The sequence below is a fragment of the Phodopus roborovskii genome, unplaced genomic scaffold, assembly GCF_943737965.1.
Source record: "Phodopus roborovskii unplaced genomic scaffold, PHOROB, whole genome shotgun sequence".
Taxonomy (NCBI): Eukaryota; Metazoa; Chordata; class Mammalia; order Rodentia; family Cricetidae; genus Phodopus; species Phodopus roborovskii.
This window is the reverse complement of record NW_026126418.1, coordinates 69,453,322-69,480,865: the sequence shown is the minus strand read 5'-3', so window position 1 is coordinate 69,480,865 and position 27,544 is coordinate 69,453,322. Positions and strand designations below refer to the sequence as shown.

At 49.5% G+C, this 27,544-nt stretch overlaps 1 protein-coding gene and 1 pseudogene across 1 annotated transcript; both read right to left on the bottom strand.

Moving 5' to 3' along the window:
• Positions 1-1,699: 1,699 nt before the first annotated feature.
• Positions 1,700-2,095, bottom strand: LOC127222672 (60S ribosomal protein L36). Its single transcript, XM_051184966.1, has one exon. It carries the CDS (start codon positions 2,041-2,043, stop codon positions 1,726-1,728), a length of 318 nt encoding a protein of 105 aa, XP_051040923.1. The 5' UTR covers positions 2,044-2,095; the 3' UTR covers positions 1,700-1,725.
• A 24,071-nt stretch (positions 2,096-26,166) lies between these two features.
• On the bottom strand, positions 26,167-26,684 carry LOC127222133 (ferritin light chain 1-like; annotated as a pseudogene).
• Positions 26,685-27,544: the final 860 nt, after the last annotated feature.

The window sequence follows — 27,544 nt, the reverse complement described above, 5'->3', positions numbered from 1 at the left end:
CTGTGGCCTTGTGCACTGGAAGCTACAGTGGCCCTATGGCTCTAACTAGCTCTGCAGGGTGTTGGTCATTGTCCCCCTCACAGCTTAGAGACTAGACCCCTGGCTCCTCCTCGATCTTGTCTCTGGAGCTCCCACCCTGGCCCCAATCTGCTAAGATGCAGGGATGCACTTGAGTCCTGCCTCCTTGTCCTCCACTTCCAGCCTAGGTTGTATTCAACTCTAGGTCTAGGCTGTTCCAACTGCCCCTAACTCATAAGTCTGGCTACTGTTACCCTTCTCAGGACTCTACTTCTGGGGGCCCAGCTTCAGGCCCTGCTGACCTAGCTTGCTTGTCCTCTGTCTTTGTCCCCTTCTAGTCTCGGTAGCCTACCCATCCTGTCCTCTGTCCTGCCTGGGGCCCTGGTTTGGGAGAGAAGTTCAGCCATGATCCCTGTGTGTGGGTCTCTCCAGAGTAGCACTGGCTGACCCCAGAAAAAGCTTTAGCACAAAGCAAACCCCAGTGTCACTTTCCTCAGGTGACCCTGTGATGTCTAGAGCCGTGCACCCTCGCAGTCAGAGGCTTCCAGACTGTTTCTGTGAGGCAAGAGTCTTTCCTGTCCTTCCACTTTTCCTTGGGGACAGCATCTTTCAGCAGCATGTCTTTTTGTTTTGGGGCCTGGATGGTTGGAAGGGTGGTGCTGGGCTGGAGGGAAAGTCCTTGTAAGCCTGCAGCCATCCACCAGGGGGTGCTGTGAGCTCACCTATGATAGCTGGTGCCTGGTGACCGAGGCCTGAGGCTAGCTAGTAGCTGGGTTGGAGGCTGGAGGCTGAGGTTGGGGAGTTAGGGAGGTGGGTTCCAGGGCCCTGGAACTGCAGTGCTGATCAGTGTCAGAGGGGGAGGAACTTCCTAGACTTAGGTCTGTGAGATACCTCCACTTCTGGAAAGCCAGAGCCTGTAGCAGCTTTGGCTGGACAATGATGTGAATAAGGTGACTCCTGGGCACAGAACAGGGGCCTGGAACCTGAGCTCGAGTGGGTTCTTCACCTTCTGCTCCAGTGTCCTGGCCTCTGCTTTGCCCTGGAGTAAAGCCCCAGTCTTAGTTGGAACACCTTCCTGGCCCCTAGGAGCTGCATCATTTGGTGGCTGTTTAGGAGGTATTGAGGTCACCTTGCATGTCCCACTGCTCTTGGCTGGTCCCTCAGCAATCTTGATATTGCACAAGGCAGTCTGAGGTATAGGTCAGCTCTGATGAGGCTGAGAGTCACCATCATGAGGTCCAGGCTGGGAGGGGGTTGAGTGCAGGTGGATGGGCCAGAGGGGTGGGAAGGGAGCCGGAGCACAAAATCTGACATAGTCTTGGAGGAAGAACCTGTGGAGTGCAAGGGTGCTAGAAAGGAGGGGACGATCCGCAGCTTGGAGGGGCAGATGGAGCAAGGTGGCAAGCCTTCGAAGCATGCCATGGCTGGTGTCTCTCTGTAAGAGCTAGAGGTGGTTGATGACCCCAAGGAAATAGTAGCTTCCAGACACAACAGGGCCGATGTATATATGAATTCACAGTGACTGGCAGCATGCACAAGATGTGCACACGTTCAAGCCAGATGCGGTTCCAGCACCGAGAGGCCAGTGCAGAGGCTATCTGCAATGGAAACCTGCTGGGAAAAGGAAAATCACTTTTCTTTTCTTTTTTTTTCTTTTTCTTTTTTTTTTTTCCCCCCCGGCAGTAACGTTTATTGGGGGTGGGGGCATTAGTCCTTCTTGGCTGCCGCCTTCCTCATGGCCGCCAACACGTTGCTCAGCTCCTCCCGTTTCCTCTTGGCGCGGATGTGCGTGCCCACCCTCTTCTTGATAAACTTGAGTGCGCGCTTGTCCTTGGACACCTTGAGCAGCTCCATGGCGCGTCGCTCGTAGGGCGCGAAGCCGCACACCTCCCGGATCATGTCCCGCACGAACTTGGTGTGCTTGGTGAGGCGCCCGCGCCGCCGGCTGTGCCTCGGCTTGCTGACGTTCTTCGTCACCTTGTGGCCCTTGTTGAGGCCCACGGCCATGGGATAGCGCAGGGCCATGGCTGCTGCTCTCCGATGGCGGCAGCGACAGGAAGGATGGCGCCGCGCGGAACCCTGGGATATCTGAAAATCCAGTGCAGTGTTATTGGGTATATCAACCACACTCCAGGGCAGGCCCGTGCCCAGGAATAGCTGGCCAACAAAAAACCAACATAAAGCAAACTCCATGGTTTCTTTGTGGGCTTTTTGTTTTATTTTGGCATTTTTTGTTTTATGTTTTTGTGTTTTTGTTTTGCTTTGAGAGAGAGAGAGAGAGAGAGAGAGAGAGAGAGAGAGAGAGAGAGAGAGAGAGAGAGAGAGGGAACATAGAGGAGGTGGGTAGGTAGGATCTGGGAGGAGCTGAGGGAGGGGAACAATATATAAAAATATATTGTATGAAAAAGGTTTTAAAGGAAAAAAGAAGAACTGTTTGTTGACTGACTGAGTGAAAGAGCTGCCCCGACTCTTGGTGTGTCTCTGCTCCTTGGTGCTCCCATCTGCCTGTGACCTGTCCACACGCAGGGCCTGGCCCAGTGCCCACACATCACAATGAACAAATGCAAGCGATATTATTGTCAATATCATGATTACTGGTGACACTTGCGACAGTGTTCTGGCCGGGGCAGGCTGCCATCTCCATTAGCACAGGAGGAGGCAGCCCAGGTGAGGCACTCTGGGAAGGTGGTGAGCTTCACACACAAGCTCTGCTCAGCATCACAGTGGACAGAGTATGGCAAACTGCCAGTGGCCTGGGGACAAGCCATAGTCCCGCCCCAAGTGCCTACCACAGTGTCCCCAAGCCAGGCACGTGCTTCTCGCTGCAAATTGACTTGGCACTGGGCATGCTGGAATGAGGCCGCGCCTGGCTCTCCTGCTGGGCTGGACTCCTTCCGAATGAAAGACAAATGTATTTTAATTTGTTTCAACTTGACACGAGTTCCCCCACCCCCTTGAGAAACTGGGTCACCAAGCAGAGAATCCCATAGCTGGCTCCAAATTACATTCTAGCTCATGAAACTGCCCTTGTTCCTCTTGAGTTGCAGGGAAGGTTCTAATGCTGCCTCTTTGGACACTTGGGCCTGGATTCAGAGAAGTTCAGGAATGCTGGGTGTTGCCAAGCAGACCAGGGACTGTGCTGAGTGGGTTCAGAGGGGTTCCTCTCTATGTCCCCCCGTCCCGCCTAGAGAAGGTACAGTAGGGCCCAGGCAGGGGCATGCACTGGCTCAGGGTTACACAGAAGTGCAGAGACACCTGGAAAACCTGCTGTGTCTGGATGCACTGGGCATTAGGAAGGCTACCCGTGCCCACTTCAGTCCTGTGCTACTTAACCTGGGCTGTATGCAGAGGCCTTGCTGGATTTGTCCCCCTTAGCTGTAAAGTGAGGTGACCACAAGGTTTGTACACTGGGGGCATGTGTCTAGATGCCATAGGTTACTAGTGTATTTTGGTACTTCAGGTCCCAGATGCCAAGAACAGTGAAAGTCAAGACCTGGGCCACTCAGGTAGTGGACCCTTGGGTCCCTCTGAGACAGGATTGCCACTTCCCCAGGAGACAGGGAAAGGCTGGTGCTGGGCATGCATGTGGCTGGTAGAGGACTTTGTCCAGATGCCTCTGCTTAGCTGGAATTAGATCAGCTAGACACCTTGGACCCCATACCCTGGGCAAGGCACTGCAGGACCACCACTTAATCTCCGCCTTAGTTTCTCCATTGAGACGTTGAGGTGATAACAACTCGACTGAAAGCCTGTGTGGAACTCATATAAGTGGGCACATGTGGAGAGGAGACATGTCTGGATATCAAAGTCCATTTGGATGGGGAAGGACAGACAGACATATGTGGGCCCTGGTGGCGGGCTGTGATCACAGGTGATGGCATTTGGATTCTTGGGGTTTTCCAGAGAGAGAGGGCAATCAAGGCCTCAGAAGGTCGTGGGTGTCATCCATGTAGGGACACTTCCTGTTCTAGGGCCCAACACTTCGTCCCTTGTGGACTCTGTGGGCAGGACTGTGGTGAGGTTGAAACTGCAGAGTGTGGCTGGAAGCAGCTCAAACCTCAAATTCTATTTCTGATGAGATTTCCCTGGCCAGCACCTTAATGAAGCCAGGGCTGCTGGGGCTTCTGGGAAGTGCACATGAGTTAATTACTCCTGTTCTTGCTCTGCTTGGCAAATGGTCCTGCCTCCCTGGGCTTTCTGTCCTCAGACCTCCAGCTTTGGCTCTAAGCCCAGGTCCTGCCCTGTCCCTGTCCCTGTCCTTCTATTTGTACACTGTCTTCCAATTCATGTGCCAAGTACACTCATGCCTACCTGACTACCTAATCCTGCACCACCCCTCTGTCCATCCATTTACACCACTACTTATGTATACATTGATTCACTCATCTCCTTCCATGCATCTACCCATCTACCTTGTCCACTGTCCACATATTTAGCCATTCATTTACCCACCCACCCATCCACTTATATATCATTTACCCATCATCCATCCATCTGCCCACCATCCATCCATTCATCTACTCATCCATCTACCTACCCACCCAGCACATACATTCATTGGTCCATCTGTTAATCTACTCATCCATCCATTCTCTTTTCCTCGCACTTGCTATCCATCCACATATTTATTCATCCATAAGCTACTCTTTTAGTTATCCATTCATCCACCTATTCATCCACCCATCCAGCCCACAAATTGTCCACCATCATCCATTCATTTATCTACAGATCTACCTTTCCACTGACACATCCACTTATTCATCCATCTATTCACTTATCCACCATCCATCCATCCATTCATCCATCCATCCATATTTCCTCTTATTTTATAAACACTTTTCTAAAGCTGTATGGGTGGGGAAGACATCCAAAGAGGGAAGAGCCCAATAGCTTCAGCTCTCCCATAGGGGCAGTCTGCTGAGTGACAGATAAGCGAATGGCTAGGGCCGTCTAGTCAGTGGGGCTGTGCCAAGTGTCAGTATGTATATAATCTTCCCAGAGGGCAGGGAAGCACCGAGTCTGGAGACCTCATCCCCCCATGCCAAACTTCTCTCCCCATGGCATCTCCTGATCTGGTGCGGAGGAGACAGCACCAGGAGAAGTCTGTGTCTGCCGCCCACATGGGGGTGGTGCCACCAGCCTGCCCACAAGCCATCTGCCTCGTCCTTTCCTTCCCCAAGCTTGCTGCAGCCCACGGGCTGCCTGGCTCCTGGCACAGTTGCCAGCTGCACATGTGGACCTGGACTCCTGCCCCACACAGTGCCCAGCACTTGCTCTCATGGACAGATAGAGATGGGGGTCTGCCTGGGTGCTTTGGCAGGAGCACTGTGACACTCCCAGGTCACAGGACTTATAGCTACAGGTGCTTCTGTGTTCAGTGCGCTGGTCAGTTCTTGGGACTGTGCTGGAGATGGTAATTTAGGGGCCTATTGCTGCTTCTGGGAAGTGGGAACTGAGGTCCACCAGTGGCCACTTCAATGTGACTCAGATTTGTGGGCAAGGGGAGGGCTGAGGTAGCACCCACAGCATTAGATTCAGCCTCATCCTCCAGGGAACCCAGGAGGACAAGGGCTTGCACACTGAAAGTGCTGGCCACGGGTTGGTGCAGCTTCAACTTGTGTGGTGTATTGTCCAGAGGGGCTCAGAGGAGAAGGGAGGAGGGTCAAGTGCTCCAGGGGAAGTAGTGGCCCTGTGCATGCTCCCTTACTTCCTTTTGCAGAATGTTCCTGTGTTTCAAGCTTGCCCTTTGGAAAGCACTTCCTCTTTTGTCATTGCCCACAACACCTTACAAATTTCCCCTGAGCTTAACTCTGCACTTGCCTTGGCTGGAGGCAGCTTTGGGTCAATTTCCTCATGTAATATTGCTTCCATATTGGAGACCTATTCTCAGCTCATCTGGTGGCTTCTAGGAGGAGGCTGAGTTGTGGTCAGCATGTTCCATGTTTTTCTGAAACCCCATGTGCAGCAGATGTGGACAGAAGGTTATTCCAGCGAGTGTGGGTACTGACCACAGTGTCCTCCAGTGAGTCACCACTGTGCAGACTCTGGGGGTGGGTTTGGATTCACAGACACTTAGCATGGCCTTTCTAAGCTGGTTCCCTACCTTGGTTGTGACATGGGAGTTTCAGGGACCTGGTTTATGCTTCTAGGAATGGAGAGGAGGGTGTGTGGGGAGACAGCCTGGGCCTCTCCCTCCTCCCTGGTGTCCCCAGGAGCTGGCTGAGCTAGGGAGGAAGGGCCTCACTGTCTCTCAGCCACCACCTTCTCTGTTCCTTTCTTTGAGTGCTTTCCTGGACAGAATGCCTCCTCACAGTCCTCTTTGGTCATATTTATTTTATTCTATTGCTTTGATCTATAAAATGCCCAGGAAACACTCTTTCAGAAGGTGCTGTCTTCTGCCTCCCTCTTTAGTAGTAAAATATGGTGTTTAAACATTTCATGGCCTCAAGGTAAATTTTTTATCGAGGAGTCCCTCAGGTTGCAGGCTGGTGGCTTGTCTCTATTGGAGATTAGGATCACTGAGGAGAGCATGGCAAGCAGGCTGGGGTGAAGGGGCCAGTGTCCACTGTGGTGCCCTGGTGATACAGGCTTGCTGGGGAGGTGGGAGGAGGCTGACACGAGCTTCTTTTTTTTTCCATGGTGTCAGGACAGAAGATATAAAAGTGTTAAGAGCCCATATTTATTGAGAAACTGCTCTCCTCCCCACCTTTCCTTTCTCCTGAACACTTGTCTTCTTCTTTGCCCTGGTCTGGCAAGGCTGCTGGGGCACAGGCTGGGCTGCCAGCTCCCTGGGGGTTCTGCCTTTCTGATAGGTCCACATCTTCAGCCCAGGGCCTGCCTGACTGTTACACTCTCCCTAGTCCAACTGGGAGTGACTTATCTGACATCTGGGTTGTGGAGAACCTTTTCAAGCTGGTATACCTTCCAGGGTGTAGGGACCACAGAGAAAGAGACAGAAGCCAAAAGCCAGACCAGTGCATGTGGATCTCAAAGCCCTCTCAAAGCTCCTCTGGGGACTGCTGGTGTCTCCTTCTCAAGCAGTGTGTGTTCTTCAGCACCCATCAACGCTTACTGCAAGGACAAACTCAGCCTTCAGAATGGATTAGAGGAAACTGCTCAGTGCTGGCACAACCAGGCCAGAATGCTCTGGGTGCTCTTGACTCCAGAGTTTCTGTTGTGAGGGACAGATAACTCAGGTAGAACAGTTCTGGTCTCAAATGATCCTGTTTAAAAGTGAGACTCAAACGAACAAGCTTTTTCAAAATGAGCTCACCCCCAAACAGAGTTCCAGTGTATTTATGTGAATGAAAATAACACCCAGCCAAAAAGAAGAAGAGCAGAGCCAGAAGGAGGAGAAAAGCAATCAGTTCCCGCAGACAGTGATGTCAAGACGGCTGCTGGAACTACTTTCCACGAATCCAGAAAGCATGAAGGACCCCAGAACATGTTAGGCGGAGTGTGGGAACGAAAGACACTCAAAGCAAAGTTCTGGGAGGTGAGTCTCAGATCTGAGGTGAGATGTATAACAGATGGGATTAAACACCGCGGGAAAACAAAGACTAGTGGAGTTTAAGACTCAGAAGTAGACGACCAGCAAGAGAAATACAGAGAGCACAAACCTCAAACTCTCAACAAGTCTTCAGGAGCCCTGGAACAGTGTGCATTAACTAAGTCTATGCTTGGGTGAGACTGGAAGGAGGAATGAGGAAGGGAGGAGAGAAGAAGGAGGAGGGAGCAGGAAGGAGGGAAAGTGGAGGAGGGAAGGGAAGTTAGGGAGGTGGGAACAGGGTGGAGGCAGTAGAAATAAGAGTAAATATATGTTCAAATGGGAAGAAACCCACAAGCTTGTAGAAGTAGGAAGAGGAACATAGAAAGACCCACAACATCCCACAGCTCAGAACCACTGGTAAAGAGGCAGCCAGCCTTCATAGAAGCCACAGGAAGTGTTTGTCATTCCATGCAGAGGAACAAAGAAAGATAGGAGCAGATTTCCCATCGGGAAGAGGTGGATGGGTGGTGTGCAAGGTCTGTGAGACAGAAGAAGAAAAGAAGAGGAGGAGGAAGAGGAGGAAAGGAAAGAGGAGGAAGGGAGAGAGGAGGGAGAGGAGGAGGGGGAAGAGGAAGGGGGGAAGAGGAAGAGGGAGAGGAGGAAGGGGAAGAGGAGGAGGGGGAAGAGGAGGAGGAAGGAGAGAAGGAAGAGGAGGAGGGAGAAGAGGAAGAGGGAAAGGAGAAAGGGGAAGAGGAGGAAGGGAGAGAGGAGGAAGAGGAGGAGGGGAAGAGGAAGAGGGAGAGGAGGAAGGGGAAGAGGAGGAGGGGGAAGAGGAAGAGGGAGAGGAGGAAGGGGAAGAGGAGGAGGGGGAAGAGGAAGAGGGAGAGGAGGAAAGGGAAGAGGAGGAGGGGGAAGAGGAGGAGGGGGAAGAGGAGGAGGGGGAAGAGGAGGAGGGGGAAGTGGATAAGGAAAAAGGAGGAGGAAGAGGAGGAGGAAGAGGAGGAGGAAGAGGAGGAAGAAGAGGAGAAGGAGAAGGAGGTGATGACAACAACCAGGTGGACTATCTAGGATTCTCCATTTAGTGAAAACATCTTTCAGCACTGAAGGTAACGGAGATTGTCTCAGTCAGACGTGTTAAACGGAAAGCCCCTCTCCCCACAACATGCTGTGCAGGGAATGCTACAGGAAGAAAATCATGCCATATGGAGAAAGAACAACAGAAGGGCAGCACACAGATTAGTATGCATGTGTATACACACGTGTGTACATGTAGCATTAAAATCCCTCTACAAAAACCATGACACTAAGAGACACTTGTGAATGCACTGGACAAATCCTATCACACCATGGCTGTTGAGATGACCTGACAGGCAAAGGTGCTTTGCCTCCAAGACTGGTGATGGTTTGAGTTTGACCCCTGTGCATCTTAGTTAAGTTTCTTTTTGCTGTGACAAAGACCATGAACAAAAGCAATCTTGGGAGGAAAAGGTTTATTTTATTTACAGCTACAGTCAGTCCATCATGAAGTGAAGTCAGGGCAGGAACCGAGGCAGAGGGCATGGAGGAATGCTGCTCATTGGCTTGCTCCCTATGGCTTCCTCAGTCTGCTTTTTTATACAACCCAGAGCCATCTGCCTAGAGGATGCACTGCCCACAGTGGGCCGGGCTCTACCACATCAATCATTAATCAAGAAAATACCCCATAGGCTTGCCTACAGGCCAATTTGATGGAGGCATTTTCTTAATTGGGTTATCTTTTCTCAAATGGCCCAAGATTGTGTTAAATTGATCAAAAATGAACCAGCACACTGTTACCCACATGATGGAAGCAGAGAACTGATTCCCACAAGTTGTCCTCTGACCTTGTATGTGTTGTTATATGTGTTGAGGCATACATATGTACACACACACACACACACACACACACACACACTCAATCAATAAATGTAACTCACACTCTTTTCTGAGAAGATTGATGTGGTACAGTTTCCCCCTCTGTATTACAGATAAGGAAGTCCAGGCTGGGCAGGGATCCTGGCAGAGGCTCTTAGTGGAACACAGGCACCTGAAGACTCTGGAGCCTCCTTGGCTGTGCCAGGAGAGTGGAGAGGACCATGTGACTTGGACAATAGAAATGACTTGAAGAAGCCAAATACCAGAGTTGAATCCAGTTACTTTTACTTCCCAAACTGCTCTGTCCTAGATCTGTCCCTCTGCTCCCTTCTGACTCAGGGCTCACCAGAGCCACATCAACCCTGCATCAGATCCCTGAGGGGATCTCTAGCACCAGGCATGAGATTGACGCCCCTTCCCTTCCAGCCTGGCTTTTTACAGTCTTGCTAGAGCTTGTCTGGATCTTCAAGAGATGAAATATGGGCCTGGGCTGTTGCTGTGGCAACCATTCATCATTTATTGATGGTCAGAGAGCCCACTTGCTCATACAACCAGCAGTGATTTTCTGATTCCGCTCTGCTACTCACAGCCTTGGAGTGTGGAAGCCAGGGACCAGTAGAGATCCTGTGACCCTGCATAGCATCTTTTACTGTCCTTTAGGACACTAGAAGTCATCTTTTCTGCTAGTCACATGTTTGAAGCCCACATGATGCTGTCTGGCAGCTGGCCTCTTGACCTCCATCTCCAAATCCTGTATGCCCCATTCCACCATGCAAGTTGTCCTGCAAGCCTCTGTGCATTCCTGACTTGTGTGGTGAGTGTATGTGTATGTGGAAAACTTAGCAATAAACACTGGGAAGGGTTGTTGTAGCTGGCTGTTAGTATGGCAGGCAGGACAGCACCATTCTTTTTTTTTTTTTAATTAGAAAATTATTTTTTTAATTTAATTTTATATAACAAAGTCCAATTAAATGAAAACAAACATTTATACACAATATTTGGGAATGTGGGCGTTGTTCTTTCCAAACTACTTCCTGCTGGTAAGGGGCGCTGTCTTGGGGGATTCGAAGAAGATGCAGATATCCTAGCTGTAGTCTGTAGGGCTGCTTTGTCCAGCTGTTTGGAATGTAGGATCAGCTTGTACTCTGTTTCAGGCAGTCTGGTGTGATCAAACCACATTAGTCTGGAAGGAATCCACATCTTTTCATTTTCTGTGGAAACAAAAATAGAAATACTTTTCCCCAGTAACTTGTTCTTCAACTTAAATTTTGGAGTCAAAGCGTTTTTTTTTTTTTTTTTTTTTTTTTTTTTAATTTATTATTTTACATGTTGATCCCAATTCCCTCTCCCTCCCTCCCTCCCCTCCAGCCCTCCCTCCCTCCTTCCCTCCCTTTTGCCCTCTCTGCCTTCTCCCATGCACTCTAAACACCCTCCCCTCCCAAACCCCCACCACAATACCTTATGTAGGGGAATGCCATCCAGTTGGGGCCATGTAGATCTGACAGGTCCTGTGAAGTAGGGACTAGGGCTTCTCTCCTATCTCTAGAATAAGGCAGTTATCCCTCCATGGGGGATATGTTTGCAAAGTCCTTTTGCAGCACCATTCTTATTAGTGTGAGCTCAGAGGATTTTTATAATCAACACATGTTCTTTCTTCTTCCTTCCTTCCTTCCTTCCTTCCTTCCTTCCTTCCTTCCTTCCTTCCTTCCTTCCTCCCTCCCTCCCTCTCTCTCTCTCTCTCTCTCTCTCTCTCTCTCTCTTTCTTTCTTTCTTTCTTTCTTTTTTTCTTTCTTTCTTTCTTTCTTTCTTTCTTTCTTTCTTTCTTTCGAGACAGGGTTTCTCTGTGTAGCTTTAGAACTTGTCCTGGAACTTGCTCTGCAGACAAGGGTGGGTTGAATTCACACAGGTCCACCTGCCTCTACCTGCTGAGTGCCGAGATTGAAGTTGTGCATCACCACTGCCAGGCTCAAACACGTGGTCTTATGGCAAAACAAGGACAACATGAAGCCTAGCATCTTAACCCCATTTTTTTTGTGATGTGCTGGGAATGGGACCCAAGGTCTTGTACATGCTAGGGGTGCTCTCTACCACTGAGTTACAGTTTCAGCCCCATTTTAGCCCTTTCTAGGCTTACAGTCCAGTGCACTTAACTATAGTTAACTACAGCATTGCATAGCCACTACTTTAACCACCCACAGAACTCTCCCATTTCCCAAGGGAAACTGTTTCCCATTGAACCCAGATGCTCCAGCCTTGCCCCTCTCAGAAATTCCCATTCCAAAGCCTTCTGTCTCCATGAATCTTATGACTCTAAGGACCATACAAGAGTGAATGCTGTGGTGTTTATTGTTGGGGATCAGCATTCAGCATAGCACATAACCTCAGCTTTGTCACACTGTAACTCATGTAGGAACTTCCTTTCTAGCTTTGCCAGGTTTTCATCCACTGTGTGATTTTTATCTTCCCGTCATCAATGGGCATATGGACATGCAATGGGTTCAGTGAAGGAGTTGGGGTTCAGGTGTGGTTTGCTTAATATGAGGAATGAAGATCCGTACTCCATGGTAAGAGCCCTGCAGACTCAGAGCAGTGAAAGCAAGGCAGTTTGTTTTCTGACTTTGCAAAGCCTGGTGCTACCCTAGAATGACAAGGCTAACTGAGAGCAGAGAACAGTTTTCATGACCTTGAATGCAGGTCCTTTGTCCCTTTCCTCATGACTGAGCAATTGGGAGGGCATAATCTTCATGTAACCTGTGTCAAATCTTTCCTTCTGTTACTTACATTTGCTTTTCAACAAAAATAATGTGTAAATTCTTCTCTGCATTTTATTTTAATTAATTAATTTAAAATATATGTATTTTTATTTTATGTGCATTGGTGTTTTGGCATGGGTGTCCAGTTCCATGGAACTGGAGTTACAGACAGCTGTGAGTTGCCTTATGGGTGCTGGGACTTGAACCTGGGTCCTCTGGAAGAGCAGTCAGTGCTCTTAACCACTGAGCCATTTCTTCAGCCCTCTGCATTTTTATTTTTAATTAAATTAATTATATTATTTAGAATATTTAATATATAGTTTATAATATAAATACAATCACTTATAATAAACAATATGATTAATTAATTAATTAAATTTAAACTAAGAGGGGCTCAAAGGGGCCACAAGAGGGCATTGGATAGCCTGGAACTGGAATCATTGATGTTTGTTAGCATCTATAAGGGTGCTGGGAACTGAACTCAGATCCCCTGCATGAGGGACAACTACTCTTAACAACTAAGGCATCTTTCCAGTCTGCATCTCTAAATTATATATCCTATTTATTTTACTTTAATTAAAAATTATTTTGTCTTTTGGGTCACTATGCAACCCTGACTGGTCTGGAATTGTGTAGACCAGGCTGGCCTTGAACTTACAGAGATCTGCCTGCCTCTGCCTTCCAAGTGACTCTCCCGTTTAAAGTTTATCAGCTGTGTGACTTTGTCACATCTCCAGATGACTGGGCAAGCTTGGTTGTTCGTAATTTTCTACTCTAAACTTACAGTTTTGGGGGCGGGACCAGGTGGACTAGCAGTGTTGGGGTGGGAGAAGCTAGCTTACTTAGCTGCCAAGAGGGCCCAGTGTTCCCCACTTACTTGGAACAGGACCTAAGCTGACTCAAGGACCTTTTATTTGGAAAGTGAACTAATAATTTGTATCTTGCGTCTAGAAAGTGCAAGGCTCTGGGATTCCATACCCAGCACTGCAAAAACAAATCAGAAACAAAACCCCAAACCAAAACAACATGGGTTTGCCCAACCCCAGCTCTTATTCTTCTCTTTCTTTGTCTTCAATCCCCTTCCTATCCTCTCCCTCTCCCCCTTTCTCCCTCTTCCCTCCTCTTCCATTCCATTCCCTTCTCCACATGTCTTGGCTCACACACACACACACACACACACACACACACACACACACACACCTTGAAGCCTAGCACCCTCATGAAAGATATCCCACATGTATTGACATTGCCTGCTCTATTGCTTCCACATTGTAGTTTTCCCTTCTGGAGGACTAAGTGACAAAGTGGCACCTGGGAAGCAGAGAGCAGTCCCTGCCAGACCCCCAACCTGCAGGCACCTTGGTTGTGGCCCTGCAGTTGCTGAGCTCCGAGAACCTTGTTTGGTGAACTGCCCAGCCTCAGTTGTTTGTGGATGAGACCTTCCTCTTTGGTGCCTTGACTGAACATGGCTAGACCTGAAGTGGCCCTGGGACTCCTGGATTCTCTGGGAAGGCTGGCTGTTCAGGGAACTGCAATGGAAACTCATGGAAGGGCTTGGGAAGTGGAGTAGATGAGCAGAGGACACAGACTACCATCCCTAGGGCAGTGTTAGCCCTTCTGCCCCCACTGTAATAGGCTATGAAGATGTTGGGGCCACCTGAACACCCCCCAGAGTATCATAGGATCCTTGATGCATCTGATAGCATACTGGCTGGGTCACATGGGCAGGGCAGGGTCGGTGGCAGGCTCCATGAGGCCTTGGTAGATAGATGCATCTCTCTCTCCATCCAGAGAGAGGGAAAGATCTCTTTGAAGAGTTCTCTGCATGGAGTTCCCTGCGCTGGGATGTGTGTCCTGCCCTTGAGCTGGGAGAGCCTTTTCAGCAGGACTGTCCTAGTCTTTTCCCCTGTTGTTGTGATGAAACATTCCAACAGAAGCATCTTTAAAAGACAGAAGGTTTGAGTCTGGGAGCTGGCTCAGTGATTAAGAGCACTGGCTGTTCTTTCAGAGGACCCAGGTTCAATTCCCAGTTTCCACATGGCAGTTCACATCTGTCTGTACCTCCAGTTCCAGGGAGTCCAATATCTTCACACAGATGTACATGCAGTTAAGAGCAGATGGAATCAATCCATGCTTGCTAGTGATCAGCCCCCTTTATACACTTTCTGTCCAAGATTCCCTGCCTAGAGAATGGCACTGCCCACAGCAGGCCGGGTCTTCCCACATCAATTCACATAATCAAGACAACTACCCAGACACACCCATAGGCCAAACTAATCTCCATAATCTCTCATTGACACCTCTTCCCATGTGATTCCAGACTGCGACAAGTTGGTGTTTAAACTACACATCACACACACTGTTCATGACCTTGTGAGGAAAGAGGAGGGTGGGAACTTAACCCTGCAGCAGACTGCAGAGGGTGTTCTCTGTGGGAAGGTGAGGACTAGGCATAATCAGAGGCTGTAGGTCAGTCGTGTGTGTGTGTGTGTGTGTGTGTGTGTGTGTGTGTGTGTGTGTGTAACAAAAGAGACATGCATACAGCCTCTCTATTCTTTGCCATGAGATATCTGTGAGGTCTGGATACTACTAGTAAGAGACCAGCACCAGGAGCTGAAATGTGTGAAGGCTCCAATTAGTTCTTTTTAAAAAATAACATAATTTTTTATTGATTCTTTGGAAATTTCACATCTTGCATTCCAACCCCACTCACTGACCAGTCCTTCCATGTCTTCCCTCTACTCCTGTAGACTCCTCCTCCAAAAGGAAATGGAAAAAAAAAAAAAAAAAAAAAAAAAAGGAAAACAGCACTTCAAACTCCCATCTTTCCCATATCTCCATCACTCATGCATTTGTCATAGTGGGCTTGGGATCGGCGGTGTGTCACACAGGACACCCTTTTGTTGAAACAGCTTTCCTTGCAAATGTTCACTGTGTAATGAGTTGTCGGTCAGGCTCAAGGCCTCTGGCTTGTGGTGTACCATCAATACTGGAGCCTCATGGAAACTCCTCAGATACCCTGCTCTCTCCACGAGTCGAGGAGATCGTATGACTATGGTTCCACAGGATCAGTCCCTTCACATGCTCCAGTAAGCCATAGACTGGCAGATATCTGAGTGGGCCAACTCAAAGCCCTGAATGTAGGCCTGGGTGATAGCAGAGTTAGTCAGCCTGAGCTCACCTCCACTGGGTCCTCCCCCAGCTCAGGGTCAGGGCCAGCTCTTTCCCACATGGATGGTGAGGTGGGGCAGCATTTCCAGGTGCAGGGACAGCTCTCCCATTGTGGTGGCCAGGGGAGGGTAGGGGACGGCAGGTTTCCCAGGGCCTTTGAGCTTCCTAGGACAAGCTCTTCCATGCCCACATCACTGGGGCCAGTTTTCCAGGCATGGGAGAGCAACTGTCCCATTGAGGCAGCTGGCAAGAGCCACACCAGCTCTTTGGTGGCCAGGCCACCTGGGCCAGCTCTCACACAGCCTCTGGTGGTGACATGGGCCATGAACATTTCCACCCCTAACTGTGGTAGGGCTATGGACCCAGACATGAATGTCAGCTGCAGTTTAGGCCTGGCTGTCATGATGGCCTTGGGTGGCTGCATAGGCCACTCAGATTAATATGGTCCTGGTGGCAGCATGGGCCTCAGACATCAACATGGCCTCAGGTGATGGCGCAGACCTTGGGCATCTGTATGGCCCTCAGTGGTAACATGGGCCATGGACATCAGCACAGACTCCAGCCCCAGCTGCCGTAGGGCCACAGATCCAGACATGGCTCTTGGCAGCAGCACGGGAACAGATATCACATGGGCCAAGGTGGCAGTGTGGGCCATCCTTATCATCCTTCTCCTTACACACTGTCATGTCTTCAGTTCCTTTCCCCCACAGTGTTTGCTTCTCTTTCTCTTCTATTTCTCTACCATATACCTGATTTTTTTTTTTTTTGGAGAGAGGGTTTCTTTGTACCTTTTGAGCCTGTCCTGGAACTAGCTCTGTAGACCAGGTTGGCCTTGAACTCACAAGATATCCATCTGCCTCTCCTGAGTGCTAGGATTAAAGGCATGCCCCATCACCACCTGGCAACACCTGTTCATTGTAGTGAAACCCAGCAGCCTGGGCCTCTTGGCACCTGGCAAGCCAGTGGCTGCTTGGTGTTCCAGGTTAGTTCTTAAAGCAACAGAAAGTAGACTAACTGCAGTGAGCTTCAGAGGGGTCTAGTGTACGTACATCCAGGCCCACTGTACCCATACCTGCCATTTTCTAAGAAAAGGGGACCATGCAGGGGAAGATGCCATGGGTCATGTTCCTGTCCCAGCAAGGAGAGTGAGCAGCAGCTATTCTGTGTGTCATTTGATGTTCCGTTGCAAGTATCATAGAGCTTGCCTGGGTCACCCTCTGTAGCCTGTTACCACAGCTGGGAAATCCTACAAGGAGTCTTCTCACCATCCCCTAGGGCTTGAGAAGCCTGGGCTTGGATGATGCCTATGTAGTCTCCAGCTCTCCAGCACCTGACCCACCGTGATACAGAGCATTAACTTCGGAGACCTCCCTGCACTGCGGTAATGACTCCAGTTAAGCTCCATTAGAGCCTCGTATTTGCATTATTAGAATGAAATCTCTGCAGACATCAAAAATGCATCAAATTACTCAACGGTCCACATTTGGTCATAATTAAAAGTAAAAGTGATGGCCAAGGAGAGGCTGGCTGTGTCAGCTCTGCAGCTGGTGCTGATGACAGTAACAGGAAGAGACACTGGAGACTGGGCCCACTGTGGGATCCAGGCTTTCTGTGACAGCCAAGAAAGAGCATTTCTGTGTTGGTGATCTGGAACTCAGTGAGGAAGAGGCTCAGAGGTAAAAGTAGGATGCTGGGCTAGAAATCAAACCTGTTGGCACTGGGATACATGTGGCAGATGCTGGCTCCATTGCCATCGAAGAGATGCCTGTATCCAGAGAACTGGTAACCACCAATATCTCTCAGCCTGACTCTATTAAGACCTGCCCTTGACCAAGGAGAAAGTCCTGGGCAAGCTCATGCATCTTCTGAGGGCATCAGGACTAACAACTGGGTGATGTGGGCTTTCTAGTGTCATGAGGTCTTGGCCCTGATTTGTGACAGAGCTGAGCATGAAGGTGCCATGTCCCAGCATCTAGGTGCCATGTCCAGCCCCCTCCTCCTGCTTTTCCTCTTTTGCTCCCTACAGGTTTTGGTGGGGAAGCAGATGAAGACTGAGAGAATGAGTATTATTGACATGAGCACAGTCATGTCAAGGATCCAATGTCTCAGACCCATGGAGATGGCAAAACCTTGCCCTTATCCAAATATAAACCTTGTGAACAGAACTATAGTATAAACTTCCTTCACCAACTTTACTGCTTCTGTTCAGGAATCTTTTCCCTGTTCCTGCTGTTTATAGTAAACATGCTGCTGGTATGTCTCCATCAGAGAACATGGCCCACCCTGTCCCAGCCTTTGTATATATGTGTCTGTCATTTCTTCATTCCCCATCACCCCAGTCAGGTCTACCTCTGATCTGTGCAGAGAATAGCAGCATTCATCACAGAGGCTCCTGGGAGGCCCTTCCACTCCCAATCCCACATCAGAGACATGTTCAGGGGACTATTGCTATGGGGTACCAAGACATCCAGAGTATTCCATGGAAGGCTGCCCTGGGCAACTTCAAGAGACATCTGGGGAAGTTGGGTGCAAGACCCAAGATTTGAGTCCCCACTTGGACTGTGGAATCCTGTGTCCTAAGATTGTCTTAGGCTAGTGGTGGCAGTGAAGTTGCTCCTGGACCTCTACTAAAGACGGCCTTCAAACCAGCCTGTACCAAACCTAGGGTATTGCCAGCAGCTAAGGTCCAAAGTCAAGGTGGAGGTTGGACTGGACTCTGGGCATCAGTGATGGGATGATGGTGGTGATGGTAGTGGTGGTTGGTGGTGATGGTGGTGATTGTGGTGTGGAGATGTGTTGGTGTATTTGCTGCCTTTTCTGGCTCCTGTTGCCTCTAGTATCCCTTCCTCCTAGCTCCATCTTTGCATGGTTTTACTTTGGTATTGAATGTTCCTCTGGTTGTCTCCTAAGGACAGCAATAACAATATAGTTCCTACTGCCGAGCTCAAGATGATCGTCCCAGCTCAATCCTCCATCATATCTAAAGTGTCACATATGAGATCACATTCACAGGTGCCAGGATTTCGGTGTGATGGCCTTGGGGTATGTCTTACAGGAGTCCTGGTTTGGATTAGCACCTTCATCTTAAACAAGAGGATAAGGACACAAGGCTAGTTTGCAGACTGTGTTTGATCTGTTGTTGTATGTCCAGGCCCCTCACCTGGACATACAACTCTGGAATCATCCTGGATGGCTGCTGTTAATTCCATCAATTGAGAATAAGACCACCATCACAGTTTAAAGCCAAATGTGAAGCAAACTTTAATTAAATACTGGCCAGGTGTATGGGTTCTGGCCAGGTCCATACCCAGGTTCCTAGGAAATGGCCCAGAATCGCAGTTTATATCAGCCTAAGAAGAAAAACCCGTATTTTTTTGCATTTCCCATCAGGTTCAATGGGGTAAGCATACATCCTGATGTACCTCCTCCCTGTGAACTTCCCACCCACGTGTGATCAAGCACATCTGGTGCAGATGGGTCAAACAAACTTGTTTAGGGGAGTGAAAACATGTGGCTTGTTCTCTCCCATAAACAGTAGCCTCCAGCATTTCAGGAACTTTCTGTCCTTGGGTAAGGGGCTTGCAGATCAGAGGCATTTTTGTTTGATGGATCTCTTAGGCACAGTAATTAAAACTTAATGTAACTTTGGCTCTCACATTGTAGGCCTGTAGGCCTTGGGTTTTCCCCTGCAGGGGATGGGCAGAGGGCACACAAAGGTGTAGCCTCTGCTCTCTGGGATAGAAGAAAGCCAGTCACCTGCCTAGGAGGAATGGCTAGGCCTTGGTTGGATGGGGGTGGCACAGAACCTACAGAGATCCTGTCCCTTCTTTTCTGAGAAGTGTCTACAGAGACATAAAGGCCCAGCCCTCTGCTGCCTAGAGACATAACCTGGTCCTTCTGACACATCCTAGCCATGGTGACCTTAAACCTCCGTGGTTCTTAGAGGGGCCAGTTCTTTTGCCTAGGGTAACCCTGGGAAGGGAGAAAGGTGCTGTCTGTAGTGACTGGCATATAGTTGGCGCTTACTACACAGCATGAGCCTAAGGATGGGCAGAGATGGGAAGCACAGTAGTGGGGTAAAGATGCCTGTGGCTATCAGCCTCAGGCCCCTGCAGATCCTGTGCCTGTTATCAAGGGGCATTGAAAGTTGTCATCCCAGGACTCCACCTACCAACAAAGGAAGTGCCACATAGCCCTCCAGATGAGCAAACTCAGGGGAGGACAGTCAAACTGCTTGCTCAAGGCCACAGGACCACTGCCACACAGACAAACCACAGCTAAAAGTGGAGAGGGCAGGCTGGTGGGGCTAGGAGGGCACTGCAGCAGGGCCTCTGGCCAGCACAGGTTTCTTTCTGGGATGATGGAGATTGTCTTAGCATGAGAAAGATGATGGATGGCTAACTCTGAATAGATCCAAGGCCTCCAAATGGCCTGTTTATATATTGCATACATAACCAAGTCTGTGGCCACAGCTCTGGGCCTGAAGCATCTCATCTCTCATTTCATTTCCCAATGCCAGGCTCTCTCCCCTGGCTGGGATGTGTCAGGAGGACCAGGTTGTCTCTCTAGGCGGCAGAGGGCTGGGCCTTTGCCAGTGGCAAACCCTCCCTGCATACTCCACAGCCATGGAGATCCAGCCTGCAGTGGGATGTGCGTGGGGAGGAGACGACAATGGGAAGGGGAAGTGAGTGTATCACGTGGAACTGCAACCTCTGAAAATTACCCCACGATGATTTATTGCAGTGACTTCCCTGGCAGCTCCTGTCTTCGAAAAGGATCCTGTAAGTGGGTAAACAGGAAGGAGATTTAATTAGGAACATGGAGCGGGGGAGTGGTGATTAGCGGGCGGATCCTCTGATGCCCTGTGCAACATGCAGTTAATTACACAGACTGCAGGGGAATTAATGTCGGGCAATGCTAATGGTTTTTTTGGGGGAAAGAATAATTTTATTTACACAACATAGATGCAAGAATTATTGAAATGAGAGAAATGGAAGCAGCATAGGATTTAGGACTTGCGGTTCCGAGGCCTGGAGGACTTTGTCATATTTGGATGCTGGTGACAGAGAGAACCCAGGTGGTTCCTTAGCCCTGTCACATGCCACAGTCCAGCAGCAGCCTGGGTTCATGTCCTGAGGTGGGGGAAAGGGCATCAGCATGAAGAAATAAATTGTCTGACCACAAGTTTTACCCAAGTGGCAGCTCAGAATAGCTCAAGCTATCTTTATTTATACTTCAAAAACAAGCATGTTTTTCCCACCCTCCAGTTTTAACCCCCTGCAAAAACAAATATGTCAAATATTGTTTTATTCCCCCCAACTGTTATAATCAAAACATCTTTTAAACAAAAAACAACACCTAAATTTTGCTAGCTTGGCCAAATATGGAGCCAGGTAATTCTGTCTTTATAAGACTAAAAGGTGATAAACATAGGCACACAATTTCAAGAACAATATTGTTCAAAATTTAACAAAACATATTTACAGAAATAGGGTGATCTGCCCCTGATCCTGTCAGCACTGAATCAGGACAACTCCCAGGGCCTAGAGTGACAGCTGGCATCCCCAGACTAGAAACCTAAGGCATTAGCTCCCAAAGAATTTTAGGGGAAAATATTTGTGAAAAAAATGGGGTTTATGGGAAAGATCACATCTGTCTCATGTGTGACTGACAAAGTGAATCTCAAAACTGCCAAGAGAATTATCAATATTATGAGAGAGAAGAGAGTGTGCAGGCTGGGTAGTCCCAGCAGTATTCTGCACTGTCCCGAAGCCCCTGATCCTTGCTGAGTGAGACTGTCCCCATGGGCTTTTGCCTCATCTGGAGACCCATTGGACAAGCAACTCATATGTTGGTCTGAAACTAGGCCTCACAGCTCCCAGCAGTCACACCTGGCTGGCTGGAATATATTAGGGATTTGGGGAGTCCAGGTGGGTCATAGCCCATTGACCCAGGATCTTTCTGGTTTTCTTTTCCACCAGAATCTCTCCACTGCTAAGGTGTATGGGTATCTGAAGGGTCCCACCCTATAGGGTATGGGGAAGATGCAATCCTCCCTCAAGGACAATCTATCTGCAGGTCCTGTGGTGATTAATATAAATGGCCTGAATTTAGAATTATCAGGGAGAAGGGTCTCTGGGCTGTTCTGATTCCTTTGAGCTTGGAAGAGTTGCCTGCTGTGGGCAGCATTATTCCCTAGTTAGGGGATCCTGGGTAGTACAGGAGTGGAGAAATCTGAGCACTTGCATTAATTCATTGCTGTCTTCTGACTGAAGATGTAGTGTGATCAGATTTTCCAAGCTTCTGCTTGCTTTGTCTTCCCCTCCACGATGGGCTGTACCCCCAAAATGTGAGTGAATGTACACCGTTTCTCCCTTGAGTTGTTGCAGCTAGAGTGTTTTAGCATAGCAATGGGAAAAGAAACCAAGGCAGTCTTAGATACAGGCAAGTCTGCTCACTGCAGAGAATCAAATGATGTAGGTGGAGGGCAAACTTGGAGTTTATACAGGGGTGTGGGACTGGTCATGAAAAGTAGTAGCCCGGGGGCCTTGACCCTGCAGTGTGGGGAGGTGTGGCCCTACAGGGCAGGCAGACCCTGTGCCTCTCCAATTGACTTTGCACTTTTCTGGTAGAGACAGCAGATTGAAAAGGCCACTACTCTCCTCATTTGTCTCCAGACCCGGCCTCTGCTACAGATTTGTCACACTGTTTCCTAATATTTGGGACAGGGAAGAATCCTCCCAGCAATGGAGGGTATGTGTGTCGAGAACCAGGGGCTCAACCAGATCCAATCTGAGTAGACTTTTTTTTTTATCAGGGTGGGGTAGAGGTAGGAGGAAGAGATGAGAGAGAGAGAGAGAGAGAGAGAGAGAGAGAGAGAGAGAGAGAGAGAGAGAGAGAGAGAGAGAGAGAGAGAGGAGAAAACCCTGCACTTACAAAGTGTGAGGTGGGATGCACATGGGTGGGTTAGGATACATGGGAAGGTATTGCCCATACTCTCAAACTTCCACACTCCCTGTCATGCCCCCAGCCTTGGAGTGAGGGGAAGGACTTGTGGGCAGGGCATTTTGGAGCTAAGGGAGTGGCTAGGAAGTCCTAGAAGGGAGGCAAGCTGGGTCTCAGGAAGGAAGAACTCCAAACCTCCAACCTCTAGCTCTTCACTGGGATGTCAAAGCTGCCCTTTCTGCCCTCTCTGTCCTTGATGCGTCTTCCTCTCTGTTCCTGTGTTGTTTTCTCTTCTTCTGGGGTACTTTTTTGGTAAACCCCATCCTGGTGAGGTTCAGGTCTCAGTCCTACTGTCCCCTCAGGCCACTCTGATTATCACATTCAGAATTTATGGCCAGGGTTCTCAGATTGGATGCAGGGAGCCATGAGGCCTAAGCCAGGTATATAGCATAGTAGGTGTGCAAGAATAAGTACTTACTTGGGTGTGTGGTGCACACCTTTAGTCCCAGCTCTCCGGAAGCAGAGGCAGGCAGATTTCTGTGAGTTTGAGGCCAGCTTGGTTTACAGAGTTCCAGGACATTTAGAGCTACATGGTGAGACTCTGTCATGAAGATAACCAACCAATCACCAACCAACCAACCAACAAACCAACCAACCAACCAACCAACCAACTAACCAACCAACCAACACAAACAAAACCTCAACCCAACCAAACTGAACAAAAAAAGAAATAGATATCCAATAAAGGAGAGGCCATGGACTCGGTTCTGGTCCCCAAAGGCTCCAAGTTCAAGTACACTCTACCTCTGGTCAGTCCTGCCCAGGAATTTAGGGTATGGAAAGAGCTTTGGGGGATACTAGCCTGCCTCGGAGGACATGAAACTCCCCACTTCCAGGCTCCATTCTGTCCTACTGTGTTGTACCTTATCCCCCTCTGTCCTATGGAGTCCTAACCTTCCCTGTGATGTATTTTCCCATTAGATACCCTGGGCGTAATAGGTGCACCTGTCAGAAGGAGTGTAAAGTGTATGTAAGGTTTTCCGGGGAACCACAGTGCCACTCACAGAGCCGGCCCCTCACTAGGCTCTCCATTGCTTTAACGTGACTCTTTAGTAGTGGACTCTCTTGGGATGGATCAGACCTTCTAGACTCTAGGGATTTCTACTCCAAGAAAGGTATGAGAATATGCAGGGCTGCATCTCTCATCCCTCCATGGGGGTGGGAGAGAGCACTGGACAGGGTCTGGGGTAGGATGGGAAGAGGGCTACGTGGCTTTCACAGCAGAGGGCTAACTGCTGCAAGGAGAGGAGAGGACTTTGGGAATGAAGAGCTGGAGGCTCACAGGTTGCGTCCCAGTGCACATCTTCCCTGAAGACTGGCCTCTTTCAGGATAAAATGGACCCCACATCTGCCTCTTCTCATTCTCCCACATCCACTGGCATGGACAGCTTAGGAATGAAGCGGCCTGGCCTCTACAGGTTCAAAATTGACCCCTGCTCTGTAACCCCATGGCCAAGATCCCATCAGGGTCTCAGATGCATGATCTTCTTTGCTCACAGAGAGCCCCCATGACCTTGCTGTCCTACTTAGTGGCCTCCAGAGATATTAGAGTTTACAAGAGTTAAGGCTCCTTGGGCCCTGTCTGCATGGAGCTTCCAGGCAGGGCCACCTGACAACTCTGGAGGAACTTTGGGACCTGACCAGTTTACTCCTTCTTGGTGCTTGCTGAGATGTCTCTCTAGGGGTGCCCAATCTTTCCAGGGGCACCCAATCTCTCTAGGGATGCCTAATCGCTTTAAGGGCACCCAATCTTGCTGCAGCCCCCCTCCCCACCTCTGACAGCTTTGAGACAGTAACGAGGAAGTTGGGTCTTGTGGCTATGATCATATCCAGGGGGGTTACCGTGTGACTCAGAAAGACCCTCACTCCAAGCCTCAGTTTCCATTCTGAGAAATGGGGATAACCCTCACATGGGTGCCCTGGAACTTCTTTGGGTAGAGAACTTTGGCTGCACTGGATGCCTCCATTCTTAGGGCAGGGGCTTCTCTAAAGGACAGGCCAGCAATTAGTGTGTCCTGTGAGGATGGTATGTATGACAGCTGATGGCTGCTGGCCGGGAGCTGCTTGTGGCCTTTTAAAGGTCCCGGTGATCTTGTCTGGCTGCTCATTTGCAGCGTCTGTAGAGAAAGCAAATGTCAGCCTCTGCCGGCTTAGGCAGGCTGATCACAAAGCTCTAATTAGCAGTGTCTGAAATAATGAGGTTTCCCTGTGTTCTCATTACATGGAAATTACTTCTGGAAAGCAACTCGGAAGGGCATGGAAGTGTGAGGCAGTCTTTTCCAGAGGCCATTGGTCACTGGACCAGTGGCCAAGCACTCTGCCTTGAAGGCCAGCAGCGGAGAAGCCCTGAGGATGATCACAGTGCGATGAGACTGAAGGTTGGATATGGGTAAAGGAGAAGTTCAGGTTTGGAGACATCCCACCGCCCTGCCCCTGCATCATCTCACTTTGGAGGGTAGTGACTCATAGGAGGAAGGGGGTGAGAGGAATAGCAGGTCCTGTGACACAGCCCAGCTCTAGCCCAGAAGCAGTGCTGCTCGCCTGCCAGTCAAAATGACGCTCTTTGGCAGACAGCAGGATGTCTTTAAAATTTCATGGGCTCCCCTTGGTGGAGGCCTGTTGTCCACAGCCTCGAGCCAGGGCTGTTCTGTGTCCACACGTGCCACCCCTTGGCAAGCCTGTCTCCTTGAGTCACGGAGATGAGCGATGGCTCTATGGCCAATGGACAGGTTGGCGGGGGCCCTGCCTCTTGCTGGCTGGGATGCTGTCAGATTGAATTCACTTTCCAATAATACATTGTTAACATGACTATTAAATGCTTGGGACTCTCTTCTGTCTCTCAATGGTGTTTCAGGGCCAGGCTCTGCCAGTGGCTGTGTGTATTTCATCAGAAAGTGAGCTCTTGCTATGCCTGAATGTCCCTAGTCACTAAGGCTGAGCTAGGTGAGTGCCTGACTAACTGATGGAGTCCTGGGATCCACAGCAGGCATGATCTAGCCCTGGTGGCCAGGAGACTTCCAGTGGGCTGCAGAGTGTGTTTGTGGGGTGCAGCAGAGGCTGCTGTCTACTTTGCCTGGAGTAGTTCTGAGCTATACACACAGACAGACAGATATACACACGGAGAAATACTCTTCCTCATAAGAAGCATGTCCAGTCACCCCAGAGAGTCCCAGCTACACTGGAAGGTTCTGTTCACATACATCAGGAGCAATTGCCAGGGCTGTGTGCTTGGGGACCCCTCTACTCTGCAGACGCTGGAATCCATGGTACATGTGGGCTCACTTGGTTTGCAGTGTGTGGTCCCCAAACACAGGAAAACATGTACGGATTGGAGAAAAGAACAGGTGGACAAATGTGAATTAGTGAATTAAAATGTGTAGATCTGCAATGGGATGTCTGTGTCCTGTGAGGACAGCTGGCACTGGCAAACACATGTTAAAGTCCTGGCCACATGCTGAATGTCCGGGTTAGTGACCTGCCTTGCTGCTGGACCACCTATGTCTGTCATTCAGGTTGTTTCCTAGCAGTAAGGTCTTGTCCTGGCTTCTCAGTGTGGCGTCCTTGCTCTTATGCAAACCACCCTGAGGGTGAGTGTTTCATTGAGTGAAGTGAGGAAAGTCCCCTTCCATAGGCTGCTTGATAGATCTCCCCAACCCCAATTCCATACCTTTCCTGCCCAGTACAAAATGTTTATTTTTGCTTGGTCATAAGAGAGGGGTGGGAGGAGCTCTGGGGGTGGTTACAAAGCTTCCAAATGGCTACAGAGGTTCATGCAGAGGTCCTGATGGTGGCTGGTACAGAGTAGAGGAAGGAGCCCCTCAGAAGGTCAGGGACCTCCTAGTTATGCTTGACAGTAAATTTATCAAAAAGATACTAGCTCGGACATGGCTGAGACATGCCAGTCTGTGGTGGCTGTGACCCATCCAGCCTATGCAGGTTGATTAGGTAGTCACCCTCCTTCTTGATGAGCTCTGCCTCCTTATCCAGGATGTAACAGCAATGTGGGTCTTCATGAGCAGAGCCCAGTGCACGAAGATCCGAGAGGACCTGCTTCAGGTTTTCCTCTAGGATCAAGACAGCTTCCATGGCCTCCTGGATTTTACCCTACTCATCCTGGGATGGCTTCTGCACATCTTGGAGGAGACTTCCACTCCATTTTGCAACCCAAGGAGAAGCTTGGTGCTCTTGAGCTTTTCCTCTGCTGATTCTAGAAAAAAGTCGTCTATGTCCTCCAGAGTGTCAAAACAGAGACCCGGAAAGAGATAGGTATAGGATGCCAGAAGGTACAACTTGACCAGGCCATTGACAGCACCTTGCACTTCAACAGAGTAATTCTGATGAATCAGGGAGGCCATGACTGATCCACAGTATGGAGCTAACCACTAAAAAACTGGTGCTGACTGGCCCTAGGAGCTGATGGTGGAGGGGAGGTGGTCCAGGAGGCTGTGGCTGCAGACACTGGTGGTAAGAAGCAAAGAAAGTGGGGGTCCCTGGGTCCGTCCTGTCAAACACTGTTGAAGCAGGTGTAGATCCACAGCACTTTTGGGACACAGATTTCCCTTGCTTTGGTCAGACATTCCTTCTTGCTTGAGGGCAGTGACTGGGAGTCGTGTGTGTGTGTGTGTGTGTGTGTGTGTGTGTGTGTGTGTGTGTGTGTGTGGCATATGTCATAGCACACATGTGGTGGTCAGAGGACAACTTGCAGGAGTTGGTCCTCTCCTTCCGTTACATGGGACCCAGAGATCATTAAGCTTTTTGTCAAATGTCCTTGTGTGCCAGGTTGTCTTGCTCCCTGCCTCTCCTAGGACCTGGGCATGTAGCTCAGTAGAAGAACATGTGCTTAGCATGCATACAGCCCTGGGTTCTATCCCTAGCATCACACCAAACAAACAAACTCACTCTCACCCTGGGCCCTGAGGATTTTGTTTAGGATCTGAATCTAACTCTACTTTTCAGAGTGTTCTACATAAGGGTCCCTGCATGATGGCTTTCTCTCTGCCCCCCAAGAGGCTACTGGTTCCTATGAGAGTGGGTGAAAGAGTTTAGTTACTCACTCCTCAATAGGGACTCCAGAAGTGACATAGCCTTTCCTCTGTCCCCATTACCAACAGGACAGGTGGCTCAGTGGAGGTGAACAGGTCTACCTGTTGATCTTATAGGCTCAAGGGATCAAGTCCAACCTCTTTCTCTTAGGGAGGTGACTGACCCTGGGCAT

Coding starts and splice junctions, on each gene's coding strand:
- LOC127222672 (XM_051184966.1), bottom strand. CDS start 2,043: ATGGCCCTGCGCTATCCCATGGCCGTGGGCCTCAACAAGGGCCACAAG.